At 37.1% G+C, this 27,121-nt stretch overlaps 1 protein-coding gene across 8 annotated transcripts in view; it reads left to right on the forward strand.

Moving 5' to 3' along the window:
• CACNA1E (calcium voltage-gated channel subunit alpha1 E) overlaps positions 1-27,121 on the forward strand; it is a 597,321-nt gene that overhangs the window by 240,311 nt on the left and 329,889 nt on the right. For all 8 annotated transcript variants that reach the window (XM_031936988.1, XM_003767485.4, XM_031936990.1 and 5 more), the window contains exons 4-5: positions 7,129-7,234; positions 8,379-8,518. In XM_031936988.1, coding sequence (XP_031792848.1) covers positions 7,129-7,234; positions 8,379-8,518 — 246 coding nt within the window. The remainder of the gene's footprint in view (positions 1-7,128; positions 7,235-8,378; positions 8,519-27,121) is intronic.

Consider the following 27,121-nt stretch of genomic DNA (forward strand, 5'->3'; position numbering starts at 1 on the left):
AAAAACATGGGCAGATTGGCACAAAATAATGAAAAGTGAAATGAACAGAACCAAGAGAATGTTGTATACATTAACAGCAACTTTTCTTCCCATATTTATTTATTTTATTTTTAATTTATGGAACAAAAAAAAAGATTTTCAGTATAATACATATTATAATAAAACTATACTAAAATATGATTGTATGTGAAATTGCAAATCTATCATATAGAACTTCCTATTGTTTTAAAATATATAATAAAGTTATCATCTAAATTTATTTTTCTTTCCTCTGATCCCAAATGGCTACTTTTAAACACAAATAGGTATATAGATATAAAATTATTCTGTACAAACTTCTATTTATTAGTCCTTTCTCTGAATGTAGATAGTATTTTTCTTCCTATGTCCTTTATAATTTGGATATTTATAATAGTCAAAACAATTTATTTGCTCAGTGTCATTGTTAAAATAATATTGCTTCATATATATATATAAAGTTATTTTAAAGGAATAGAAAGTTGTACATTGATTTACAGATTTGTAGTTTCATATGCAATCATCTTTTTTATTCTTCTCTTATGGAAATATTTTATTTCCTAAGTTTGGAATAAAATAAATAATATAAAAATGTAAAAGGGAAAAAAAAATCTTCTTAGGACAGTGTGGAGGATTGGATTGGAATTATAGAGGATCCACAGTTCCTTAACCCACTATGATTTTATAATCTATGTCCCAGAAGCAGTCTGGGTGAGTGTGTAGAAAGGATGGAAATCCATAAAGGAGATATAACACTTTAAGGTGCTTCAAGATGGTCCTGGAAAACAGAAAGCTTGAGGGGAAGTTTGAGAGGAAGTGATAAGAATAAGGAAGGGTAGTAGAGCTCATTCCAGATGAACAATGGGAGATTGTTCCAATCAATGGCAGAATTTACAAAAGTGGGACTGGGAAGTCCCTAGTTTAACTCTGAAGTCCTTTTTGGAGTTGTAGCCAGGACACAGGTGACTGATGATTGACTGCTTGCCCACAAAATCCTGGAGTCTAATAGTGGAAAAAGAGCTGAGTGTTTCTGATGTCTGTCTCTGACTATACTGGAGCCCCTAATTTCTCTAGGGAACTTCAGTCTCTTTGGTGTTGTGATGTGATTTGACTCTGGGAAGAGAATGGAGAGCAGAGAAGTAGTCCCATGGTTCCATTGCAGCTCTGAAGATTGATTTCTTTTTCATCTGGGGCCTGTTGTAGTGGCTTTAAGATCTGGCTTAGTCCCTCTGGATTTCCATAATGAGACCCTCTTCCCTGAGAGGCTGTGATGGGAGAGATCTTTACTAGTCAGGCTTAGGCCCTGGGGAAGTCCAGGGGAGCCACTGGGGAGCTTGATGACAACCAGCTGTATAGTAGATGGACCTTCTCCCTTTCTGTGGGATTTATTCTCTGAATAGGGAATGAACAATGGCAGGTGTATGGGCTCAAATTAGCTGTGTTTCCAAGGAAACAAGTCAACCATTCAAGGGAAAGAGCATTGGGTAAGAGATAAATCAATAAGTGATCCTATTTTTATCATTTCCCTAATGATTCTCTTGAATCTGCTAGACGGGAAGGAGAGAGTCTGAATGACACAGGTCCTCATTATCAGTCTCAGAAGGAGAGAGGAGTAATGGGGCACTTGGGGTGACTGCCAGGAAAGTTTATATAATTAGGCACCTAGCAATGATAAAAGGAATAGAAAGGAAAGATGTATCTTCTCTATGGGCTTCCATCAGTTCCAGGATTGTCATTTTAATTGTAACTGGTCCATGGTCTCATTTGGGCACACAAGATACATGATGTTCATTATTAAAGGAGAAGATGGACCACAGACTGGGTTTCCCTGGTGTTGCTTCCTTGTCCAATAAATGTTTCCTCTGGGCACCTATAAGGTGAGGAGATCTGGATTTGAAGGACTGCTGATGGAAAAATAGGGAAGGAGGCCCTGATTGATTAAAGCCCTGCTCTGCTAGAAGCTAACCAGGAGCTCCAGCACCATCCAGGATCAATGCTGAGATGCCCTTGGAATTGTATTATAGAGGTTGTAACCCCATTTTGCTCTTCACCACCCTTGATAAAATACAAACTGTAGGAGGACAGAATTTTTTTTTGTATTTGTGCCCTCAGTCTCTACCACAGTAATTGGCATATATTAGGTTATTAGTAAATACTTTTGATTGACTGATTGAAGAAGGGATTCTCAGGAAGGAAAGGTGGAAGGGAGGGAGTTGTGCCTTACTGAATGCAAAATTGTGATTTTCCTCCTTCTGCTCTTGCTCTAGTCCCGGCAGCCACCTTTATTTTGCTTCTTTTTTCTTCCCATACATTCTGCTTACATGCCCTTTTTCGTTCCTTTCAAAATCTGTACTTTGAATTTTTAATCAAGAATAGGGATGATAACAAATACAGTTCACTGTGGTCTTTCTCCTGGAGAAATGTGCATTTTATGCAAGGATCAAAATCTTAAGTCAAAGGGATCAATTGAAAGAAATATGAGAGGGAAGGATATTTTAGGGCCCCCTAAGACTTCTTAGTTCTACTGAAATTACACCTAAAACCTATGGGTCTGTGGATAGTAGCAGGACACAGACCAGAAAATTGGCTCTTTCTGCCCCTAGGCATCTGACCCAGTTATAAAAAGTCTGACTCTTCAGCAGCTGGGGTTCCAGATTTAGTTTTCTGTGCCTCCATTGATCTAGTTCAGGTTACCTAGCCGTCCCACTCTCCATTTTTGAACCAGTCTCCCTCTAATTCTGTTTTTGGGACTTTCACCTGGATTTTTAACATTCTGGGCTAATCAAGTTTATAGACCTGAGCAGGGAGCAATCTACCATAATTGTCTGGCTGGGAAAATAGGGGAGCAGGAGCAAGATGCTGGTGGAGCAATCAGGGCACTATGGCAAGATGTAACCAGAGCCAGGAGTTGGCGAGGGCTTTGTATCCAACAATGCTGCCAGGCAGTCTTGCAATTACCATTTAAGCAAATGAATCTACTGCCTAGGGAATCTGCCTTGCCTGCAGCATCAGCACCAGGGAGGCATTTACTTTTGAGCCTGTGTATAATTGCTTGCAGATTTGCAAGGGGGAAAAGAAAGCCCAATTCCACCCAAACAGAATGATAGTCCTAATGTAGCCAGTAAGAGCCAGGGAGGGTTTTGGCTTAATTGACAAACTAGAAACTGCTATCCTAGCCCTTGTGACAAAGCATGAACCTCCCGAGGCTCACAGGTTTGTTTGACACCTTTATCACTCATTTGTCCTGGTCTTTTGGCCAGGTTCTAAGGATAAACAATAGGAAAAGGCTGAACATAAAGGGAAAAAAGAGGAAAGAAGAAAGGGGTAGAGGAAGAGAAGAAAAGGGAAAATGAATACATTTAGTCCAAGTAGTTCAGTCCATATTTCTAATGCCCTCCAAACTGCCTGCAGCTGAAAGTTCTAGGCCTAGGATTGATATATAAGCCAATTGCTACAGTCACCCTCCTTTCTACCCCTTTCTTTTGAATATTGGCTTCCAACCCTCTTTCTCCTCTTTATACTCTTAGTGTTCCCTCATATAACAAATGATAGATGATGATCTAATGATCACCCTTGCTCCATAACAGAATTAGTTTCTGAGGAGATATTAGAGATTATTCATTCCCCTTATTTCACAGATGAGGAAACTATGGCTCAAAGCAATAAAATGGCTTGTTCTAGGTCACACAAGTACTGAGTGGCAAAATTGAGCTTCTGAGTCCAAGTCTATTGTTAATTCAATTCAATTAAACAGACATTTATTAAGAACCATCTGCAATGCACTCTGCTATATTAATACTTACCTGCTTTAGGATATGAAGATCTCACATAACCAAAAAAATTTTTTTTCAGTCCTTGGTGTCTGCTCCAGACGTAGGTCAACTCAGCTTATTCAGCTGCCTGGCTTCAATTTTGTAGGGGAATCTTATAATCAACACTGATATTATGTTTGAATCTCAGATGTCTCCAGGAGTAATCCAGGCCCAACATGGATGAACTGGTACATCACTGGAAAATTTATTTATTTAGTATTAGATCAGGGTCTTGAATTGAAACCAAGATGATGTAGACTACCTCTAGTCACTGGTCTCTAGGAGAGCTAGATTGGAGGGAATGAGCCATGGGATACCAGGCATATGGGAGGGATCAGAAGTACTAGGGATGGTGTTCACTGCCTGTGTTACTAGCTTTTATTTCTATCCATGACAGTATGCCCATTCAGAAGAGGGAAAAGTGATTGGGAATGATGTAGGATGAATGATCCCTAGAGGTCAGAGTCAGGTTCCCATCTATATGGGAGGATGTAAGCACAGTGTAGAGCAGAAAGAAGGGAAATGGATTGGATGTCTTTGGGGAAATATTGAAATCCTCTGATTCAATGATTTAGCACAAGTGTTGCAGTGAGTGAATTAACCATTTGGATCTTGGGCTTTGGGAGTCCACTAGTACCAAGGAAAGGACAGTACAGTACCAGTGGGACAGAAGAAAATAGTTGCTAGCTGTTGATTTAAAACAATGACAATAACAGTAACAGAAGCAGCTGCAATAGCAACAGTAGCTGTTATGGGCCGGAACTTGAAACAAGGTATTAACTCGCTGGAATTGATAGAAACAATGCTTATGTACATAGGTTTACACCTTTGAGAGTTCACACATTAGCTCACACATTAGAGCTCACAAGTTCTAGATTCACAAGTCAGGAACCCACAATCCCACTCTCTTGGAGGAGGAGTCAACCTTTGGATTCACACCTTTAAGAGATCATATATAAAGAAGCTCTTGGAGCCTCAGCAAGGAGTCAGTGTAGGAGTCAGTTGGCGAGATTGAGAAAGCAGGATTTAGTCAAATAGAACTGGAGATTCAGAGAGAGCTGGAGGCTGAAGCTAGCAGAGGCAAAGGACAAGCTGCAAGAGCTCTTGGAATCAAGGAGTGAGATAGGCCTCTAAGAAAACTAACCAGGCTATTTTGGAAGAGACAATAAAGGAGAGGATTTTAATAGATGACTGCATTTGGAGTGATTATTGATCTGAACTGAAACTAAGGCTGCCTTCAGAAGCCCCCCAAGAAATCTGCTCTCAGAGAATGGTCATATTTTAGAAAAGAATAGAACACTACAGAGTAGCAGCAGCAGCAACAACTATTTAGATTTAAATTCTTAGTCAAAGATAATCACATATGTATGAATGCTTATCATAACTTGGCAATAGGATTAGATTCCCTCTCTCCCCCCAAGCAGTATTTTTATGACTGCTGCTCCCTTTTAAAATTCCCCTTGCTGTGCATTTTTGGTTGATTTCACCTAGATTTAAAATACTGGGGACAATTGAAGGCTCTTGAGGTGGACACCCAAATAGAGAAACTCCTGGTATTTAGGGGGAGATCAAAGGCCAGTCCTTTCCTCCTTCTCTACTATCTAATTGGCAGCTGGTGCCTCTTTTCTGGATTTCAGAGTCAAACTCTGTAAGACCAATGGCAAGTACTAACTTCTGTTTGTCACAACAATGGTTCCAATAGAAAATCAAATATATAAAATGACTTGGCTCAGGGAGCATATGCTTTCCTCTTTTTCTCTGTTTAATATGCCCCCCACTGCCTTCCCCTGAGCTCTTAACAAAAATATTCTGTAAGAATCAGATTGTTGGCACCTGAGTCATAACCTTGTTTTTCAGAAAAGACGCAGGGAGCCCCCTCACCTGTCTTCATCTCTAAGGGGGAAAAGTGAAATACAATAAAGCTTAACTTCATTATCCATTCATTTATATTTTGTTAATTTATGAAGATACTGGCATCAGCTGAATGATCTGCTCCTGGAATTCTGGAGGCAGCTCTATACCACCTGTCATATAAGTGGGGGTAACGGTTGGGATTTGAAAGAGGAGAAAGTTCACTTACCTTATTTCTTTTTATTTATCTAAAATGTGGATGCTATGATGGAATAGAGACCAAGTGGTTTGCATTGCACCTTGTATCTAAGTATTCTGAATCTTTTTCTTTCTTATATAAGGGAAAGGAGTCTGACAAAAGGAGGGGATTTTCAGTGTGATATTCAGAGGGGACAAAGGCAGAGACTTGTTCTAAAAGCCCCAACTGTTAAATCATCTGCATTGTTCAGTGATTGAAGATTGCTGAAGTCAAGAGGTCCAGAAGCTGAATTCCTTCTTTTTTCTTCTTTTTTTCCTGAATTTCTTCTGAAATTTCTTCTTTCCTTATTTCCTCTCCCATTTTTAGTACCTCAATTCAGTCAGCATCTATAGAGACCTGCTGTGGGCTGAGCATTGTGTAGGTAATGTGTTTCTTTTCCAAGAACATCTGAGAAAGAATGGTGCAGTGGCAAGAGTCCCAAAGTTGAATAGCAGAGGACTTGGGTTCAAATTTGGACTCTGCTAGTTACATGCCATGTGATAATGAGAAAGTCACTTAAATTCTCTGGGCTTTAGTTTTCTCATTTGTAAAAGAACTAAATGATATCTGAGGCCCCTATCATCTTTAAATCTCTCTGTATAAATCTACATGCACACACATATATGTGTATATATGTGCATATATACACATTGATACATATTTATATATTGTATATACACATATAAACTGTACTTAGTGAAGTTTTAAGCTATTAAAAACAGAACTAAAGCTTTTGGGACACCCTATATGTATAAATACATATATATTTTATATATCTGTATATGTATATCTATGTATGTACCTATACTTTTGGAACATCCTGTTTATACACACACACATATACATACATACATACATACATTTTATACACACATAAACCCATGTATACAATATACTTTTGGAATATCATATATACACATATATTCATGCAATACACACACATATATGCACCTATACTTTTGAGACAATATACATACACATGCATATGTGTATACATACATATAGGGTATCCCAAAAGTCTTAGTATAGTTTTGAACTTTAATAGCTTAAAAGTGAACTAAAATTTTGGGAATATTCTATGTGGATATTATACATACATATGTATATTGGGGAGGGGGCTGATGAAGTCTGTGCATTAATCTGCAAGATTGACTTAGAAGTTGCTTTCCTTCCCATTATGGCTTTGGTCCTTAACTTTCTTCTCTCCACGCCATTTGAATACATGATTCTGGCTACTATCATTGCCAATTGCATTGTCTTGGCATTGGAACAACATCTTCCAGAAGATGATAAGACTCCGATGTCCAGAAGATTGGTAAGTGATTTTCTGGCTTTTACCATTTTTCCCCCTTCTCAATTCCTTCCCAGGCTTGCTCTTTCCCTCATCTTTTCATTCATTTCTAACCTTCCTTACCTTCTACAGTCTTTATTTTTCCATTAAAGTCTCTGACAACTCCATTGGGAGTCACAAATGAAGAGAAATATGGATCTTTTTATTCTCAATCCCAGAAGACTGCTGAAGTGATTTAGTATCTAATATTTAAAGCCAACAATATGCTTTACATAGTCTGAAGGTAGCCAGACACAGGGAAATGATGAGGACATTGGGAAGATTTTCTAGCTTTCTTTCTTTGAGGGATTTCTGATGCAGAAATGAAAAGAAAGGGGAGGTCAAAAAGGAAAGAAGTTGGGTGAAATTGGGAAAAGTAAGATTATATACCTTATTAAAATATGAATATATTAATTTTATGCTATATACTAAATACTAAATACTAAATTTAACCCAAGAAATACATAAATCTGTATTCTTCTAAATATTTAGATCCTGAACAGAGTGGTAGATCTCTCTGTTTCCAACTATATTGATCTCTTTGAAGAAAACAGGTTGACATAGGAAATCTAAGAAAATGAAAAAACCCAACCCAACAGCATTTTATTAGTATAAATCTTAATATTTCATAATGAAATCTATGGGCAGACAGTCTTTTTAATCCCATTTCCTGAACAAGCTGACTTAAGTATGAAGGGTGGAAAGGCAAATCCTAAAATTGGGGTAAAATTTAACCACAAATAGATTCTTAGAAATCCTATATAGCTCATTTAAAAATGGCCATGTTGGACTTAATGGTATTTTACTCACATAGGTATATGTATTTAACATTTTGTGAAAATGGGGGGTTGCTTAAACTGATTCCTGGATGTCCTTTTTGGAGTCACAAGGAATCTAAAGGATAGAAGACTCATCTCTCCCCTTTCCTCCCCATTCTACCTTCCAACATATATGCACAAATGACTTAAAGTTTTCTATGTGGATGTCATCAATGGTCATTTCTGTGGTCTTCTTGGAAATACCAACAATATTATGGGGGGCAAAGGAAAAAGCAAATAATGTTTTATCTTGTCTGTACTATTGTCTGAATCCCTTTCTGTCACTGTTATATTTGCTATTTACTCTGCAGGAAAAAACCGAACCATATTTTATTGGGATTTTTTGCTTTGAAGCTGGGATTAAAATTGTGGCCCTCGGGTTTATCTTCCACAAGGGCTCATATCTCCGTAATGGCTGGAATGTCATGGACTTCATTGTGGTTCTCAGTGGGTAAGTTTTTTTCTTCCTTTTTTCATTTCCTTTATATGGACCAATGGTGACATGAAAAGATTAGGAAGATTGTAGGGAAAAGAGAGAAAGAAAGACCATCCAGATTTGAAGCTCAAATGTGGATGGTGGGAAAATGATTCACTATTGTCCCTGAAAGGGTGATCATTTATTCTAATTAGATTTGATCTATTTGTTCCCAGAATGCAAAACTATGAATATTGGATGGAAATTGCAAATTGGCCAATCTAATTTGATGGAAGGAAAACAATCTACCTTTAAAAATTATCCAATAATTAGTACTATTCCCCAAATAGGTTCTTTCAGGAGATGGTGAGTCTCCCTTTCTACTCTCATGGAAGATCTTTAATGATTGAATTGTTTGTTAGATGTTGGAATTCTTTCCAGTTGAACATTGGAGTAGATGGCTGCTGAAGTCTTTGCTACTTCTGAAACTCATCTGGTAGGCAACAGGTTTTCAAGGGGAGCACGGAGAAGTGTGCATGTTGTTGTTGTTTTGAGTTCTTGGAAAAAAGTAAAGATGTCATTTGGTATGGATCTGTCTGTTCTCCATAAGGTTCAGCAGACTCTTTATAAGGCAGATAGTGATTTCCCCTAGCATCCCCTACCTTTTCAGAGGTGGCTTGCTACATTCTTAGAGTTACTTGGGAGAAATGAAGTCGAATGTATCCAGGGATATAAAGTGGAATGTAGGGTGTTTGGGAGATAATAGCCACCCTCTTTTGAATGTGGTAGTAGTGACTGCGTTGTAGAACTTATTTCCTTTCCAACAAAGACATTGATCTTTCTTGGAAGCTGAGTCTATATCAATATAGAGCATTGTTGCATAATTGAATGAAGAAGATGAGAGTGGACACCTTGGACATTCTTTTCATCTTTATGGACTTTTTGCAAGTGACTGATGTTTGGAAAGGAAGGAAAGAATAGAAGAGTCCAAAGGTAAAGATATAAAACCAGCCATCTGCAGCAAAGAATGAGGTGATGGTAATATAAAAGAGCTGGAATAGGAATGATTAAATAAATCAATAAATAATTTTGTTCAGTAGACAAACATAGGGTTGCTGGAAATAGAATAATATTGTCCCTAAGGAAAATAATTTGGAAGCTGGAGATAAGTAAAGTCCAGGAAAGTAGTGGACTTGGTAAAATTATCATGCACTATGATTATTTTAGTTTATTGATTTGAAATTCATTTTTGTTAACAGAATATATAGAATTAATTTGAAAAAATAAAAAGTGAAAAGTTTTATGATATGGAAATGTAAGAATAGAAACTGGTATTCAATAATGTGGTTTAATTAACTTTATACAATTATGTTCATGCAACAAACTTCCAAAGTATTCAACCCAGTGTGGAGCAATTCTTATTATAGTTTTTTAAATGAACCTACTTATTACATTTGAATTTTTTGTTAAATTAAAAAAAATTGATATAGAGCCTGTTTCATAAAGATATCTACTTAAAATTATATATATATATATATATATATATAGTGTTAATAAAGACTGATGAGATCACAAATCTATATGAAAATCATATGTGGAAGTCTTTTGTTTGAAAAGGTTTGAAATCAGTTAAAGATAGTTTTTTAAAAGTACTATACTAGTAAATTTAGAACAGAGCATTAGATTTGAAATCAAGAAGACCTGAATTCAAATCCAGCCTCAAGCACTTGGTAGTGTGTGATCCTAGGCAAATCAATAATCTCTGCTTCAGTTTTCTTGTCTACAAAATAAGGATAACAATGGCACTTACCTCCCAGAGTTGGTGCATAAGTATACAATGAGTTCTTTGAAAGGTGCTTTGCATACTTGTGAATGATATGTGAATGTTAGCTGTGATAATGTCACTTTATCACATGAAGGTCAATTGAAAGGCATAGATATAGTTAACCCTAAGAAGAGAAGACTTTTTGTTCATTCACTTTTCAGTGATATCTGACTCTTCATGAACCCATCTGGGGTTTTCTTGGTAGAAATAATGGAGTAGTGTGACATTTTCTTCCTCAGTTCATTTTGTAGATGAGGAAACCAAGGCAAAAAGAATTAAGTGACTTACCTAAAATCACACAGCTAGTTAAGTATCTGAAGCTGGATTTGAACTCAGAAGCCCTACATGCTATCTACTGCTATCATATAGCTACCACCTTGCTATCATATAGAAGCCACAGGGAAGACAGAATCACTCTCAACATAAGAGCTACTATGGAACAATGAAAAGAATGTCAGACTTGGAGTCAGTGATCTCGGTTTAAAATTCTGATGCTGCACTGTAGAAGCTGTGTGAACTTAGGAAATTTGTTTAACGGAATCAATAAGCATTTATTAAGTACCTACAATGTACCAGTCATTGATCCAGGTTTTGGTATTCAAGTACAAAGTATCAAACCATCTCTATTCTCAAGAAGTTTCCATTCCACTGGGGGAGAGAGGTGCATATATAAGTATATATAGATAGTGATTAAATGAAATATAAATATATACATGGTGATTAATAGACATAATATATATTTATATATAAAATATAAAACAATTATATAAATATAAAGCCATTAAAAGAAAATAAATACAAATAAATTAAATATACAGTAGTTTGTGTGAGAGAGATCTTTAGGCCTTCAATTCCTTATCTGCAAAATGAGGGGACAGGATGGTGGGCAGTGCCTGTAGTTGGAAGGCTGAAACTCATAAATTGCTTGAATATAGGAAATCTTAGCTACAGTAATGTTATAGTCAATCACATAGCTGCAATAAGTTTGACAGCAATATAATGAATCCCTGGGAACAGAATGTCACCAGGAGACTTAAGGAAGGGTGAACTGGCACAGGCTGGAAAAACAGAGCAGGTTTGAATTTCCTTGCCAAAGAGATTTGGGTTTAGGCTATGAGACGCCACCATACTTGAAAACCAAGAAAAGATAGGGAGATGTAGTCTTAAAAAAAGTTAGACTCAGTGACTTTTGCTTTCCACTATAAATCCATAATCATATACAAAAAGGAATAAATCTGTGTTTTTTTAGAGGTCTATCTAAAATCAATGAGTTCCTATTTTAAATAACTAGACAGTATAAAGCTGTAATATTGCTGTGACAAGAAATGATGAACTGGTAGATTGAGAAAAATATGGAAAGACTTGAATTTATGAAGGAAAATACTATCCATCTTAAGAGAAACAAAGGACTAACTAGACAAAGGACAAACTAGAATTAAGCATAGTATGCCCTTATATATGTGTATGAATGAACATGTATATATATACATGTGTATATGTTATTATAGATATCTATATATGTGTGTATATCTGTATGTAAGTATATATGTGTGCATATGAATATGTGCATATACATATAGATATATCCACATACATATATATTTATATCTCCACACTTAATTTTAGCCTTCTTGGGAGAATGGAGGAAAGAAGGAAAAAAGTAATAAAGTGCACATCAGGAAACAAAAGAAAAACTATAAAGAAGCAAAGAAAAGATGGACATCTCTGAACATAGTGTGTGGTATTTATTATATAATAGAAATTAGTTGCTTTATATTTTTAATCCTCTTTTATGTTCTCTCAGGATCTATCTAGAAAGGATTTCTCATTAAGTGAGAAGTTAGATTAGACAATCTCCAAGGCCCCTTATAATTCTATGATTTTAGATTTTTGGGGGGCAATTGCAATGCAGGGAGGCCTTTTGTATCCAAGCTTCTGTATGTATGTATGTATATTATATCCAAGCTTAGTTGCAAGTGCATATTAGTCAGGGAAGGTACTGTGAACATTGATGAATATTTTTTTCTTTTCACTTGACCTGTAAATCTTAATTTCATAGAGGCTGTTGAGATGAGCCTGCTCTTTGTAAGTTCACAGTAGAGGTCATCAGGAGAGGGCTATTCTACCTTTAATCCTGCTCCAAACTCTCAAGCAACTGATCTGACTTTTGCCCGAAGCATAGTGTGGTATAAAGAATGAAAAATTTGGAGTTGGAAAAACTGGCCTTAAGTTTAATACCAGTACTCTCACATAATACCAGTATGATTTTGAATAACTTAAATTACCTTTTTGAGCTTTCTAAATTTCTCCATCTAAAAAGCACATATACGTATATATTTACATATATATGATATATTAAATAAATGTGAAAGCAATTTGTTAACTTAAAGCATTATTTGATATAATATTGTATTAGCTCTTTCTCCTTCATATTACTCATCTCTTCTCTATTAACCACAAGAAGAAAATTCCATGACTCTAGGAATCTTGGGGGTGAGTTCTGAAGGTCCCTGTCCCATGAAAATACCTGATACTTCTGCTCCTTAGAGAATTATTGCTGTTCTGCCCTTCTGCTTTCCCCTGATACATATTGTGACTGTCCTTGTTGACAGCTGTTAGATCCCACCTGGTCTCCAGGTATCACTTGACATTTTCCTACTGCAAATAGAAGGCAGGACAGGTGCTGGAACACGATCACTGCCCAAGGGACTGAGGTGATACAACTCATTGCTCATTGTGTGACAGAAAGGGGAAAGGAAGGAAGAGGTACCCAGAGTGACAGCCAGCCAGCTCAGTGTAAGAAACAGTCACCTAGAAACTCCCCATTCCTTTTTATTAACCTTTTCTGCCTATAGGTAAGTGACAAAGAGAATTTGTTTGCCTTATTATAATATTTAGATTTGTTTTTGTAAATTGTTTTAATAGATTCAGCAAAACTAATGATTATCCTCCACAAAGGTCATCCTTTAAAATATCATTGTTATGTGGAAGAAATTCTGGCCTATGCCAGAGAAGTTTAAGCCCTTATCTATTATTTCAAGATGGACTTTGAGTAAGGACCTAGCAATATCTGCTACAATAACAACAATGTCTGCTGGTTAAGAATCAACTAGCTAGGTATATTATTGTTCAGTCATTTCAGTTGTTCAGTCAGTTGATGACCTCATTTGGGCTTTTCTTGGCAAAAGTAATGGAGTGGTTTGTCATTTCCTTCTCCAGCTCATTTTATAGCTGAGGAAACTGAGGCAAGCAGGGTTAAGTGACTTGTCCAGGGTCACACAGTTAGTATCTGAGGTCAAATTTGATGTTTTCCTAATTCCAGTTCAAGTACTTTATCCTTTGTGCCATCTAGTTGCCCTGCTAGCTGAGTATAAAGGAGTGTTTAACTAGAAATTTGGTTGAGAGGTAATAAATTTTTAAGCACCATGGGGATCCATGAAATGGTCGAATATTTTTAAAAATGGCTCTATCTTATGTCCTTCTTTTTTTGCTTCTATGGTGATGATGGCAGAGTGTCAAACAAGAGGCAAAGGACACAATGATCACACAAAGTTTAGACCATTTACAAACATTCATTTAACTTTCATGCTGAATGTAATCTTTGTCCAAATGCTCAATGAAATAACTATTGTAGGACTTGAACTGTATTTATATTGATGTAATCACTGTAGATGAAACCTGAAATCACAGAAAAGTTTCACTGAAATGAATGAACAGAGAGGTTCTCTCATTGAAACAAGTAAAGGAGTTTGTGGAATTGGTTTTCTTATATGCCGAAAGGTAACAAGAAACATTACTTGGTGACATACTTGGTATCTTGCCTTTCAGTGGGTTTGATGAACACAAATCTTCATGAAGCTAATTGGAACCAATACATTGAAGGTCTAGAGACACTAATCCAAGTACACCTTGATGCTCTGTGACCTCAATGTCAGAGCAGGTACAGAGGAGGATGACAAATACGATGTTGGAGGACATGGTCCATGATCTAGAAATAAAAGAATCCAAAGACTTGTAGACTATTTAAGAACCTCACATAGCTGTACAACAGATATACTTTCAGAAAAAAGGTGGAAGCTCTTGGTATGGCAGACATTGAACACTGTCATTAAAATGAGATTGACTACCTTGTAGAAGATAGGAAATGACTAGTTCTAGAAGTAGCACTTCTTTCAGAATTAGCCACCTGGGTGTAGTTAGGATATCAGCTGGTTGGAACAAAGGGTAAAGTAAATATCAAATTAGAAGAAAAGATGACTGTGAGAAGATGACATTACTTCTAATTAAGCAAGACCAAGATGACTTGTTTAAGTAAGCTGTGGACTGAAAAATGGAAAATGTGTAAAAATAAAGACACTGGTTTGGTTCCTTAAATTTGTTTTACTGTGGTGTTTATATTGCACCTTTAATGTAATGTAAAGTATTAACAGGGGATTTACAGAAGACCATCAGCAAAACACACACACACACATTTATAAAGCAATCAAATAGAAAACAAGTTATCAGAACTTGCTGTGATATTGAGCTAGGATAAAGGAATGCAACAAACCAAAGTAAATGGGAACAGATCTACAGGTATTTTGTAGTGAAATGTTTTCATTCACTACAATGTTGGACCACCATTATGGTACCTGATAGACTATGTGAGAAAATAGCAATGACAAGATGAAATAAGGAAGAGTAATTGGATAGGACTAAACATATACAGAAACAACTTATATGGTTAAAATGGTTACACCATTTAAAAAGCACTGAGAAAGCAATTTTCAAGATATCTCAAGGGAAAAATTGAAAAGAATGGAAAGAAAAAATACATTATTAACAAGTAAAAATAATGGTATTTATATATTACTTTAAGGCTTGCAAAACATGTTACAAATATTATCTCATTTGATTCTTACAATAGTCCTATGAGGTAGATGTTTTTAGTATCCCCATTTTATAGATGAGGAATCTGAGGCAGACAGAGGTTATGTGACTTGCCCTATCTCACACAGCTACTAAGTGTCTAAGGTTGGATTTGAATGCATATCTTTCTGACTCCAGGTCCAGTGCTTTACCCAACTGTGTCACCTAAGTTTGCTTTTTCATGCTTATAAAAGCTTTATGAGCATGATCTATGCATATATTGTGAGTATCCTTGATAAAGATATGAGAAGTAACAGTCATACCTTCAGAGGTGATTTTTCCTAGAAAGCAACATGTTTACAATCAGTCATATAAATAATAGAGAAATAACAGAGAATTTAAGATCCTGCTAAGTCTGTTTATTGATTTTTTTAAAAAGCATTTGACTTGATAGAGCAAAATCCATCCTTTGGATTTGGAAAGCCCTTTTATACAACATATCTCCCATTCACAAAATTGTACAAAAAGACACAGACAACTTTGTTTAAAGATAGACTGAGTAATGACATCAAGTTATGTTACAAAAAAAGAAAGACAAATGCTCACTTCATATGTTTACCAGTATCATAGAAAATGCCCCCACAGAGCCCAATGAGAAGGAAGTTGTTCACATATTCTTATTATGTAATCGATGTGATAATTGTATCATATCTTTGAATGGCAACTTTGAAAGGCAACTAAACCTCCTTTGTGAAATGTGAAAAAAGATTGGTCTAACTTCCCACACTGAAAGAACAAAGGGGATTAAAGATGGTTGTTTCCTTGTTATTCAATTGTTTTCATTTGTGTGATCCCATTTGGGAATTTTTTTTGGCCTATATTGGAGGGGTTTGCCATTTCCTTTTTCAGTTCATTTTACAGATGAGGAAATTGAAGCAAATGGGGTTGAATGACTTGTCCATGATCATGAAATAAGCATATAAGACCAAATCTGAGCTCAGGAAGATGGGTCTTCCCGACTCTAAGCATGGAAATTGATCCATAGCTGCCCCATAATTCTATGACTGTGACAGTCTTTGAATTAGTCCCCTAGGATTGATACTTGGATTGGTCCCGTAGATGGACAGTCAACTAGTCACAGAGTGATTTGAGAGAAGATTAGGTTGATTCACATTTAGAAAATTCTGCAGTACTTTCATTAATCCCAAACTTCTTAATGCCACCAAAGTCCATCTTTTTTTTTTTAACACCAATACTTTCCCAGTGATGCTGTAAGGCTATGAATCATGGAATACCACAGTATCTGAAAAATGGAAAGTGTAAGCAAACCAGAGGTCAGTGAAAAGATGTGTGGTGGGTGTAAGTTGCAACAGATTGTTAATAATCCCTTGCCTGAAAGATGTGACATAAAATACATTATTGAAAACTTAGATTGACTGGAAAAAAGGGTGATCCAGTCACGTAGTGAGATTAATGGATAGGCCAAATAGTACTTTAGTACCTCTGAGATATTTAAAGACTCAAATGAAGGCCAGAAGTATTATGGTGCAACAAATATAAAGAGCTAGACTCAAAATTTAAAAAAAATACTTGTATGTCACTGATCAAATTAGTTACTTTCTCAGGGCTCTAGCCAACCCTCTAAAACTATTGTCTCTTTAAGTTTCAGAAAAGTGACAACTAACAGTGGTGGAGAAAGTTGCCTGATCAGCAATTTCCTGTGCCAATGAAGTCAGGTTCAGTCCCTATTTCTATCTTAAAGAAAGGCCAACAGAGGATTAAGTGGAATATCTATTTATGGAAAGGCAGAGATAAAAATCTCTTTAAAAAGCATGAAAGGATTGCAATATATATGTGCAAAATAATTTCCCACACTAGTAAAAATGTAACCATTAAGTGAGGACAAATATACAGAACAATTAAAACTCAAGAATATTATCCTCAATATTTGGTAAGAAAAGGGAGCTAGCTACAGAGATCTATTCCCTTCTATTCACTTATTCTACCCCTCTCCGGAATTTATGAAGAAAAACCTCATAGCTCAACCTTGATTACTGATATAAGATTACTAATAGAAAAGGCCAAAGGAGGCTGCTGTCCACCTAGAGCAGTGTATTATAGGAACCTTGCAAGGGAAGTCAATTGCCTTTGAAGAGTTGTGACCTCAGTTCAAACCAATCCATTGGCAGATTTAAGGCTTCCTTTTCTCCCAGGTCTCAATTAGCTTGCCCATGTTACCCATACCAGTCCAGAAAGTGGCATAGTGAAGCTAGGGAGACAGATGTACCACGATTGGCATTTACTCTGCAGAATTTCTGAAACTGGGGTCGGGAGAGGTTTCTATATCTTTCCAGGGTTTCTCTTCCTGCTCTCTATTCCCAGAACAAATGGAAATTTGGATAAGGAGTAGTCTGTTCCATCAAATCCACTTAAAACATACACAGATACATAATGGGAGTACTAGTTTTAGCCTGGAAGATGGGGCTATAAGTACAATGGGGCATTTGTGAGCATTGTACCATAAGGAAAGTATGAGACCCAGCTGGGAATCTTGTCTCTCAGTTGCTTTTACTTTATCAAGGGAGGCATTAAACTACATTTTGAAGATTTGGTAATACCTGCTATTGTACTGGTGTTTCTAGAAGCTATTTTACATTATTAAACTGGTGCCTGGAATTGTTTCTTATTGTGAATGAGGGTTTTTGCATGCCCTTTTACTGGCTGGCTAAATTTTCAATCTATGTCAATCAACTTGATGATAGTATAATAGTCATCAAATTAAAAACTATCACAGTCTGGTTTGTTGTATATTGATTTACCAGGCAACCAGTGACATTAATAGAAGGAAGGAAAAGGGAACCCTATTCTCCTTTTATAGTACATTTCAATAGATGATTTCTAATACATTTGATGATAATTTCTGGGTTCCTATTGGTACAAAATTACTGCACATCATTCTTATAGTTGAAATATTTGTACTATGTCTTAATGGATAATTAAGTGAAGACATAGTAAATGAGTATATATGAGCTCAGAAGTCTTCGAAGAATTTCCCATTTCCCTCTCAAGGCTGGTACCTTAAGCAATCATCTTCCTTATTCCTACCATTTTCTTTTGTGAGAGAATGCAGGCTAATGTATCCTCAGTATAATTTTGGGGACAGAATTGTGTGGGTGGAGAAGGATAGAATAGAAAAGTGGTGTCCTCATGTTCCAAGTTTCAATTTGGTAAAAATGTGAGAAAAAGAAAAAAGGAGAGAGCAAGAACAAGAATGAGAGAAGGAGAGGGAGGAGGAGGGAGGGAAAGAGGAAGGAAGGAGAGAGAAAGAGAGGAGAGGGAAAAGGAGAGGAAGAAGGAGAGAAAAAGGGAGGGCGGGAGGAAGAGGGAAAGAGAGAAGGAAAAGGAGAGACAGAAAGAATAAAGGAAGGGAGAGAAAGAGAGAAGAGAGAGAGGAGAGAGAGAGAAAAGAGAGAGGGAGAAAGAAGGGGAGGGGGAGGGGGAGAGGGAGGACACACAAGAGAATAGATAAGAGAAGAGAAAAAAAGGAGAGGAAAAGGGAGGAGAGGAAAAGAGAAAAGCAGAGGGAGGAGAAAAAACAGGAAAAAGAGAGGAGAGACAAAAGAGAATAGTAAGAAGGAAAAAGAAGAAAGGGAACAGGGGAAGGAGGAAGAGAAGGAGAGGAGGGAAAAAGGAAAGAAAGAGAGAAGACAAGGGAAGGAAGAAAAAAGGTGATGAGGGAAAGGGAAAGAAGAGAAAGGAAAAACTGGAAGAAGAGAAAAAGAAAAGGGCGGAAGGGAGAAGTAGGAAGGGAAGAGAAAATAAACTAGAAAGAGGAAAGGAGGAAAAGAGAAGAAAAGAGGTGAAAGAAAGAAAGGAGAAAAAATTGGCCAGAGAAGCTGCCAGAAGAGCTGGGAGCTGTCACAGTGCATCACTTAGCTTCTCCTCAGTGGCACATACACTCTGTATCAGTTTAAAGACTGTTGGTAGGAGGACAATATCTAGTGCTAAATATATTTTGATAGGTATTTTTAGAGGGTTTTCTGTAAAGGAGGCCACCCTAATGCATGAGTTCCCCGGGTAGCAAAAGATCGAGGAAAGCACATCAGTTAGCTCCCCGAGCATTGCTTCTCCTGACGTTGGGAATGTGGGGGAGGTGGGAATGCAGCCCTCGGGGCCCCAGCCCTATTTAAATATCTCGCGGTGATATTATAATAACACTTTGTATTTATATCACATCTTCATGCCAGCGGAGCCCAGGAAAAAAATTCTACAGACATTACTCATCGCCCACCCTAGGAGGAGGGAAGGACAAAGGGAGGAAGCAGGAAGGTTCCCCATACAGCTAGGGGAGACTGAGGATTAATGACTCTGTGCCATCCAGAGTGGTGCTGTGCATAGGCTGGCATTTTAACGCTGAAGTTCAGAGACCTGCTTGCCCCTAATCAAGTGTCCTTTGAGCTCTCCTTTAATTCCTGGCTTGCATTAATTACTGGCTTTATTATTGGTTGTATTTCAGCCGAGGTACCTGAGTTTCTACATTCTCCCAGTCTTCTCTTCATCTAGTTGGCCAATGAAAATTCCCTGCATCCGCCTGGGCTGCTCTTTGCAATATCTTAGTTTCCGCTAACAAAAATAAAATATTCCCATCAGATTCCCTTCCTCTGGATCTCAGGAAAACAATTGCAACGCAAAAGCAAAAGCATGGTGGGATCTTCTATTGTATGGAGAGATGGGAAGAGAGGAGCCCAGTTTGCAAAATATTGGGCTAATAACAAAATAGCTTACATGCAAACAGCACTTTAATGTTTACAAAGCACTTCTTTCACAAGAACCCTGTGGAGTTAGATAGAATAAGTATTATTATTCCCCACTTTACAGATAAGGAAACTCTGTCTCAGAGAGAGAAAATCTCTTGTTTAACATCATAGAGGCAGTAAATTTCAGAGCTGAGATTTGAACTCAGTGTTTAAGCCCAGTGTTCTTTCCATGACTATTTTATTCATCTAAATACTCTCATGTTTGTACCATAATGAAAATTTCATTCCCTTTACCAGAAAAGTGGGGGCTTGCAAAATGGGGGGCTTCCACAACCCTAATGGGCCATAGTTTGATTCCATGGAGAGTGAATAGCAACCTAAATCAGGTAGTGGAAAAATGAGGTTCCTCTCAGCCACTGATACCTGAATATAGGTTCATCTTTGTATTCCTAGTGTCTAGCACATAGTAGGTTTTTTTTTTTTTTTGGAGGCAATTGGGGTTAAGTGACTTGCCCAGGGTCACACAGCTAGGAAATATTAAGTGTCAGAGGGCAAATTTGAACTCAGATCCTCCTGACTTCAGGGCTGGTGCTCTATCCACTGCACCACTTAGCTGCCCCACATAGTAGGTTCTTAATAAACCTATAAGCACACCATCCTAGTCCCATTATCACCCCAAATCCAAGGGAACAGAAAGTGTGCATTACATCCCTTTCTGCCACTAATTAAGTTGATAAACACTCCTCTTTTAGTCCTGTTAAAAATATCAGACAGACATCTTGATGATTTATCTGTTCTCAATTTCCTAAATCACACTTCCTATATGTATCTTCCAGACATAAGTTTCCATTTTAAATCATTTATTCATTCATTAATTCAATAGACACTTACTAAATTACTGTACCTTTCTTAAGTCCTTACCATGAATTATTTTGTATGATAGCTTTTTTTGTTCCTTTCTCCTCCCCCTCCTGTCCCTTCTCCTCTTTCTCATTCTCCTTCTCTTTCTTCTTCCCAGAATTTATATCATACTTTCTATGTGTTAGGTACTAAGAATTTTACAAATATCTCATTTGAGCATATGTTAATGTTTAATATATAATGTCATAAATCTGTTTAAGGGGCTTGTCTAGGACCCCACAGTTAGTAAATGTCTAAGAATGGATTTAAACTCAGATATTCCTGACTCATCATAGACTTTAATTACTAAGCCACCTTGCTATTTAACAAAATATTGATAGTATTTTACATATCTTTGACTACTTAATAAATATTTGTTGAATTGTCATGCACTAAGATATAAAGCTAGCTGAGATTCAGCTCCTGCCTCCAAAGAGCTTAATCTAATAAGAGAGAATTGTACTTCAAGGATCTTTGATTTTATCCATGACTAATTGCACTTCATAACTCTTCATGAGTTGCTTTGACCAAAAATGTCCATCACCTGGTAGCTAGCCATTTGGTGAGGAAGTCAACAAACACCGATTAAGCAGTTTTTGTGTCAACAAACACCGATTAAGCAGTTTTTATGTGTCAAGTACTCTGCTAAGTGCTGGATAGGAAAAGACAGGCAAAAAGAATGAATCTGTCTGAACATAGTTGGGCAGATCAAAGAAGAGTGGGATTTCAACAGAAACAGAGTAGATATTGTAAGTCTGGGGAACGGCATGCCCATATATTCAGAGGATGGAAAGGACAAGGTGAATTATAGAAACAGTTTCAAGCACATGAAAGGGAGAAATAACAAATAGGGCTAAAAAAGGTAGGCTGTAGCCAGACTGTGTAGAGCTCTAAATGCTTACCTAATAAGTTGGTACTTCTATAGAAAATGGGAAGCTACTGAAGTTTATGGAATAAGGAGTAACATACTCAGAGCTATTCAATAGGAAGATGATTCTGATGGTGGTGTGTAGGATGGATAGACATTGGGTGAAGCTGGAGGCGGGAAGACCAGGCAGAAAGCCTTTTACAGTATTCTAGGAGATGTGTAATGATGTCCTGAAGTAGGGGTGGTGGCAGTGAGAAGATGAAGGAGATGGTGAGTGGGAGAGAGATTGTGGAACTAATTGGGAACTAATTCATGAAGGGATTCATGCTTATGTATGGATTGGAACAGATGTCCTTCAAGGTCCCTTCCAACTCCTCATTATATGGCATTAAGTTTTTAAAAAAATTTTCTAGATGGAGGTATGGGTGGGACAGATTGGTATCCATACAGTATCCCACTGGGTTCATATACCTCCTTTTTCCAGCTTGCCAGTGCCTTCTGAAGTTTGGAGTGTAGCCTTTGCAAGCCCACTTATCAGCGTGCTATGATGAAGCATTGGAATTGAGAGGACCTATGGAAATACTGTTATTACAAAGCAGAATGTAGAGAAAGGGATGGCATATTGGCTCAAGATCATGCTATATGAGGACTGATTGATGATAGTTACCCTGGAGAAAAGATTACTTTGGTGGGAGACTTGATAAATATCTATACAAGGCTTACCCATGTGGAAGAGGGATTCAACTAAGGAACTAGATGTCAGCTAGGATGTTGGCCTTGGAGTCAGAAAGTCCTGAGTTTAAATCCAGCTCAGATAATTGCTGTGTAGGCAAATCATTTAATACTTCTCTACCTCAGTTTCTATAAAATGGGTACAATAATAGTACCTCCCTCCCAAAATTATTGTAAGGATAATTTGAGAAAATATTTGTAAAGTACTTTGCAGATCTTGTAACACTATATAAATGCTACCAATAGATAGACATTTCAGAAAGACAGATTCAGACTTGGTAGAAGGGGGAAAAACTTCCCCCAAATGAGGATTATCCAAGGCACAAAATCATAGGATCACAGATTTGGAGCTGGAAGAGTTATTAGAGGTTAGGAAGTCCAACCTCCTCATTTTACAGATGGGAAAAGTGGAGCCCAAATGACTCTCCCAGTGTCACACTGGAAAATGTCCAAGGTGGCACTTGAACTTAGATCTTTCTTACTCCATATACAATTCTCTGTTCTCTACATTACAGTCCCTACTCTCTAGAAGTTTTCAAACCAAGATTAGATGACCATGTGTCATGTATATTCTTGTTCAGATATGAATTGAATGAGATGGTCTCTGAGTTTCTTTTCAACCCTGAGGGTCTGTGATTCTTTGTATATGATAAGTATACTTATACTTATCATATAAAACTGAGATCAACCAGAAGAATAAGATAACATCTAACTGGGGCAATCAAGGAAGGGTACATGGGGGAGATGGGAATTGATTTCAACACTGAAGAATAGATAGAATTTCAAAAGGGAAATATGAAAGATATATATTCCAGGTATCCAGGAACACTGTGCAAAGACAAAGTTTGCAAGCATGGGATGTTGACAGGGCATAACAAGTAGTTAAGGTTATCTGATGGCATAGAGGTACTGGGAGATAACACTAGAGACCATTTGGAGAGGGGCTTGAATGTCACAATTAAAAAGTTAGACATTATTCGGTAGCTAGAATGGAGTGACTGAAATGGAAATCTGCCTGAAACTCCAAAAAGGATGAATTAGGGCATATGGAAAAAAGCAATGTTATGCTTTTTTGGTGTATGACATATTTAAAACATAATGTGATCATTGTATAGATTCACCAAGATAGAATTAAGGATAATGAGACTGATTTAGATTTCCATTCTTCCGGTGATAAGAGAACTCTCTAATTTAAATAGAATTTTTCACATACACACACAGCGACACACACATACACATGAATACATTTGTGTCTGTGTTATAAATATAGTCTAAAGTTAAGTATAAATGTGTCAGTGTGAAATGTGAAAATGTGACTGCACTACAATATACATTTTCCTAAAGCTAGAAAATAGGAAATATCATGAATGGGAAATGGTTGCAGTGAAGAAGACTGGGGTGAGAGTGAGTGGAGGATCAAAGGGACTGAGGAAAGGTGAGTGCAATAATTTAAGAGGTGAAGGCACGGAGAAGCTAAGCCAAAGATATCCTAAGTCTGTGGATGTCACCTGTTGAGACTCTGCCTCTACTTTGTCAGAATCCATAAGGTGGCTGGTCAGAAAAAATCCTCAACAGAGACATCTCTCTCCTAGCTTCTTCCCTGCTCCTATACTTCCAAGATGCTTGGGCCAACTAGACATATTTAATCTGGATCCAGTTGAAATGGAAGGATCCAGATTGGAAGAGATGCCTTTGGAGATGCCCTTTTTGCCCCTTCTCCTCTTCCCATCACCCAAAAACGTCTCATCCAAAACAGCCAGGTAGAGAAAGAAAAGTGATGTGGTTGCTTACATTTCTTAGATGAGCTGAGAGACACTATCACTCTTCTAGTAAAAGACATCAGACCTTAAGATCTGCTCTGCCACTGAATTCTAAAATCCTTTGGGTCTTACCATTTATCATCTCAAAAAACTCTGCTTTACTCTCCAGATCCCTGAGCCTGAATTGCCATTGTATTCACTTTCCCACAATCATGTCATTAGAACTTGAAGGCTTTATTATTTTACCAGCAGCTGAATTCTCTTTCATGTATTATCTTCCCTCAATTAAGAGCAAGTTATTTTAGAGGAAGAGCTATCTCAATTTTTCTATTTCTATCCTCAGTTCTTAGCATACAGTAAGTGCTTAATAAGTGTTTATTTGTGTATTCATTCATGCATATTCACACATCCACACTGCAACTTATAATACATACAGAAAGCACTTGGTAGTGCTTTGCACATAGAACATCCTTAGCCAGTGTTTATTGAATGAATAACTTATGATTTCACTATTCTTTATAATTCAGTGTGACCCATGGCCTAGGGTGAGGATGGTGGAGTATCCCTTCTCAGAAGAGGACTTCAATTCTGTCTTCCATAAACAGGATTTGTCTATAAATAGAACTTGACTTCTAAAGCTTATAGGGTATGGTTCATTTCCAGGATCTCTTCTAAAAGTGATGAACAAATACCTTTGAGTAAGTTACTACTGTGCAAAGTGAATAGATAACAGGTTTGTAATAGTTATTTATTTTCCCTATCACAAAAGAAATGCATAAAAGGAAAAAAAGACTCATAAGCTTACATTAACAAATACTTAAACTGTGACACAAGCTGAGCACATAATTCATGTTTATCTCAAATCTATACTCCCTGAGTAACTCACAAAGTCATGATCTCCTGGTCAGTCCAGTGTGGTTTGGGCCTTCTTGGGTTTTTCCCCTCAGCTGTGATGATCTCCTAGCAATGGGCATTTTCTCCAAGAAGGGTGTAGTTATAGGTCCTTTCTCAAAAGTTCTAAACTTCTTGAATTCATGAAGGCACTGCTGAGAATAAAGTCATTGTTTGGTGACCTGAATTCAGGGAAATGATAAAGAAAGAAAACAGGCAACCAGATCTTATCTGAATCTCACCTAAGTAAACATATGTTGATTGTCAGTACTTGATGTCCACTGTAGGCCTCCATGACTTGAGAGGGAATGGGAGGGAGAAAAAGAAATCTCTCACCCAGATCTTGGTATGAGTCTAGGGAGAGACGATCTGGATGTGTCCCACAAGAATGCTAGTCCAACTGAGGAGGTAGCTCAATGACCATTAGTCTTCACTTGGATTTGCCCTTCAGAAGAGTCCATCTTTAGAGGATGCTACCCTTTCACCAGCCCTGCCTCATCCCCCATCAGTACATTCTAACATATCTGTCTTGCATTTTAAGGGTAGCAAAGTGCATTTCTTACAATAACCTGGTGGAGCAAGGTTTATACATCATGTAGTTGCATATACACATTGATTTAGAATACAAGTTCTCTACAGGCAGGGATTTATTTATTTATTTTTAAATTCTGTCTTTTAACCTTCATTCTATAAGCACTTGAGTGCCTACTATGTGTCAGGTGCTTTGTTAGTCACTGGAAATACAAAGAGAAGAACAAAAAGAATTCTTGCCTGTGTTCTATTGGGGGAAGAGGAAAGGATATATACACAAACTAAATATAAAGCGACATGGGGAAGGACTTATTTTTACATAGGGAGAATGTCAGAAAAACCTTGACTAGAAGTCTTTTATACAAAATAAGTCTTTAAATCATATTTGGATTGGATTGGATTGCAAATATTATTAACCCCATTTTTATATGTGAGGAAAGTGGGAGGTTATTATGACTTGCCCATTGTCACAATGCTAATAAGAAAGAAAGGTCAAATTTAAATCCAATTCTCCTTATTCCAAATTCTGTTGTACTACCCTGCTTACTATATTGTGAAGGCTAAGCTAAGGGATGGTCCATGCTCACATGAAATGTGAAAATATATGAAAATAATTAAAATCCAAAATTAGATATGATAAATATATCAATGTGACTGAGGAGAAAAGGTCATTTTTGATGAGGGACCAAGGATAGCATTCTTGGGTGATGATTGATTTGGGCTTTAAAGGATGGGTAAGTATTGAAAAAGTAAGGAGGGGAGTAGCATGGGTCTTCTACTCAAAAGAAATAATGTCAGCAAAATCATGAAATTGGGAAATTATAGGACATATACAGAGAACAGAGAACCATGGCTGTAGTATAGAATGTTTGGGGATGAGTAATCCAAGAGAAAGCTGAAAAGATAAGGTGGAAGATAAAACTTTGGCAAAGCAGATATGGGTTTAAGCCAGCTATAGTCAAACCCTTGGAGTAGAAAATGACAAACTACTCCAGTATCCCTGCCAAGAAAGCCCCAAATAGAATCATGAAGAATGGTACATGAGTGAAATGACCAAAAAACAAAATTTAAGCCTGACCTGATTCCTACTTGGCTAAGTGATGACCAGATATTTAACATCTTAATGCCTCCTCTCTAGTAATAGTTCCTTTCTTAGGAATAGCCTATTAGGTTGCAGAACAGTTGCTATTCTGCTTAGATATAAATGAATAAATGAGCATTTATAAAGCAACTAAGATGTTTTAAGCACTGGGATTATAAAAAAAAATTAGGGAAAAACTCCATGAAGGTCAAGGTGGTGTCACTGAAACCAAGAGGGGGAAGAATATAAAGGAGAGAATAGTTAACAGATCAAAAGGGATGAGCTGAAGAAAAAGTCATCACTGTGGCAATTATGAAGCCATTACTGACTTTAGAGGGGGAAAGTTTCTGTGGAGTCAGTCATGTCAACAAACTTTTAAAAAGCACTTACTATGTACCAGGCACTAAGTTCTGGAAATAAAAAGACATACAAAAAGTCCGTGTTCT

Source organism: Sarcophilus harrisii, chromosome 4, assembly GCF_902635505.1.
Source record: "Sarcophilus harrisii chromosome 4, mSarHar1.11, whole genome shotgun sequence".
In the NCBI taxonomy this organism is placed as follows: Eukaryota; Metazoa; Chordata; class Mammalia; order Dasyuromorphia; family Dasyuridae; genus Sarcophilus; species Sarcophilus harrisii.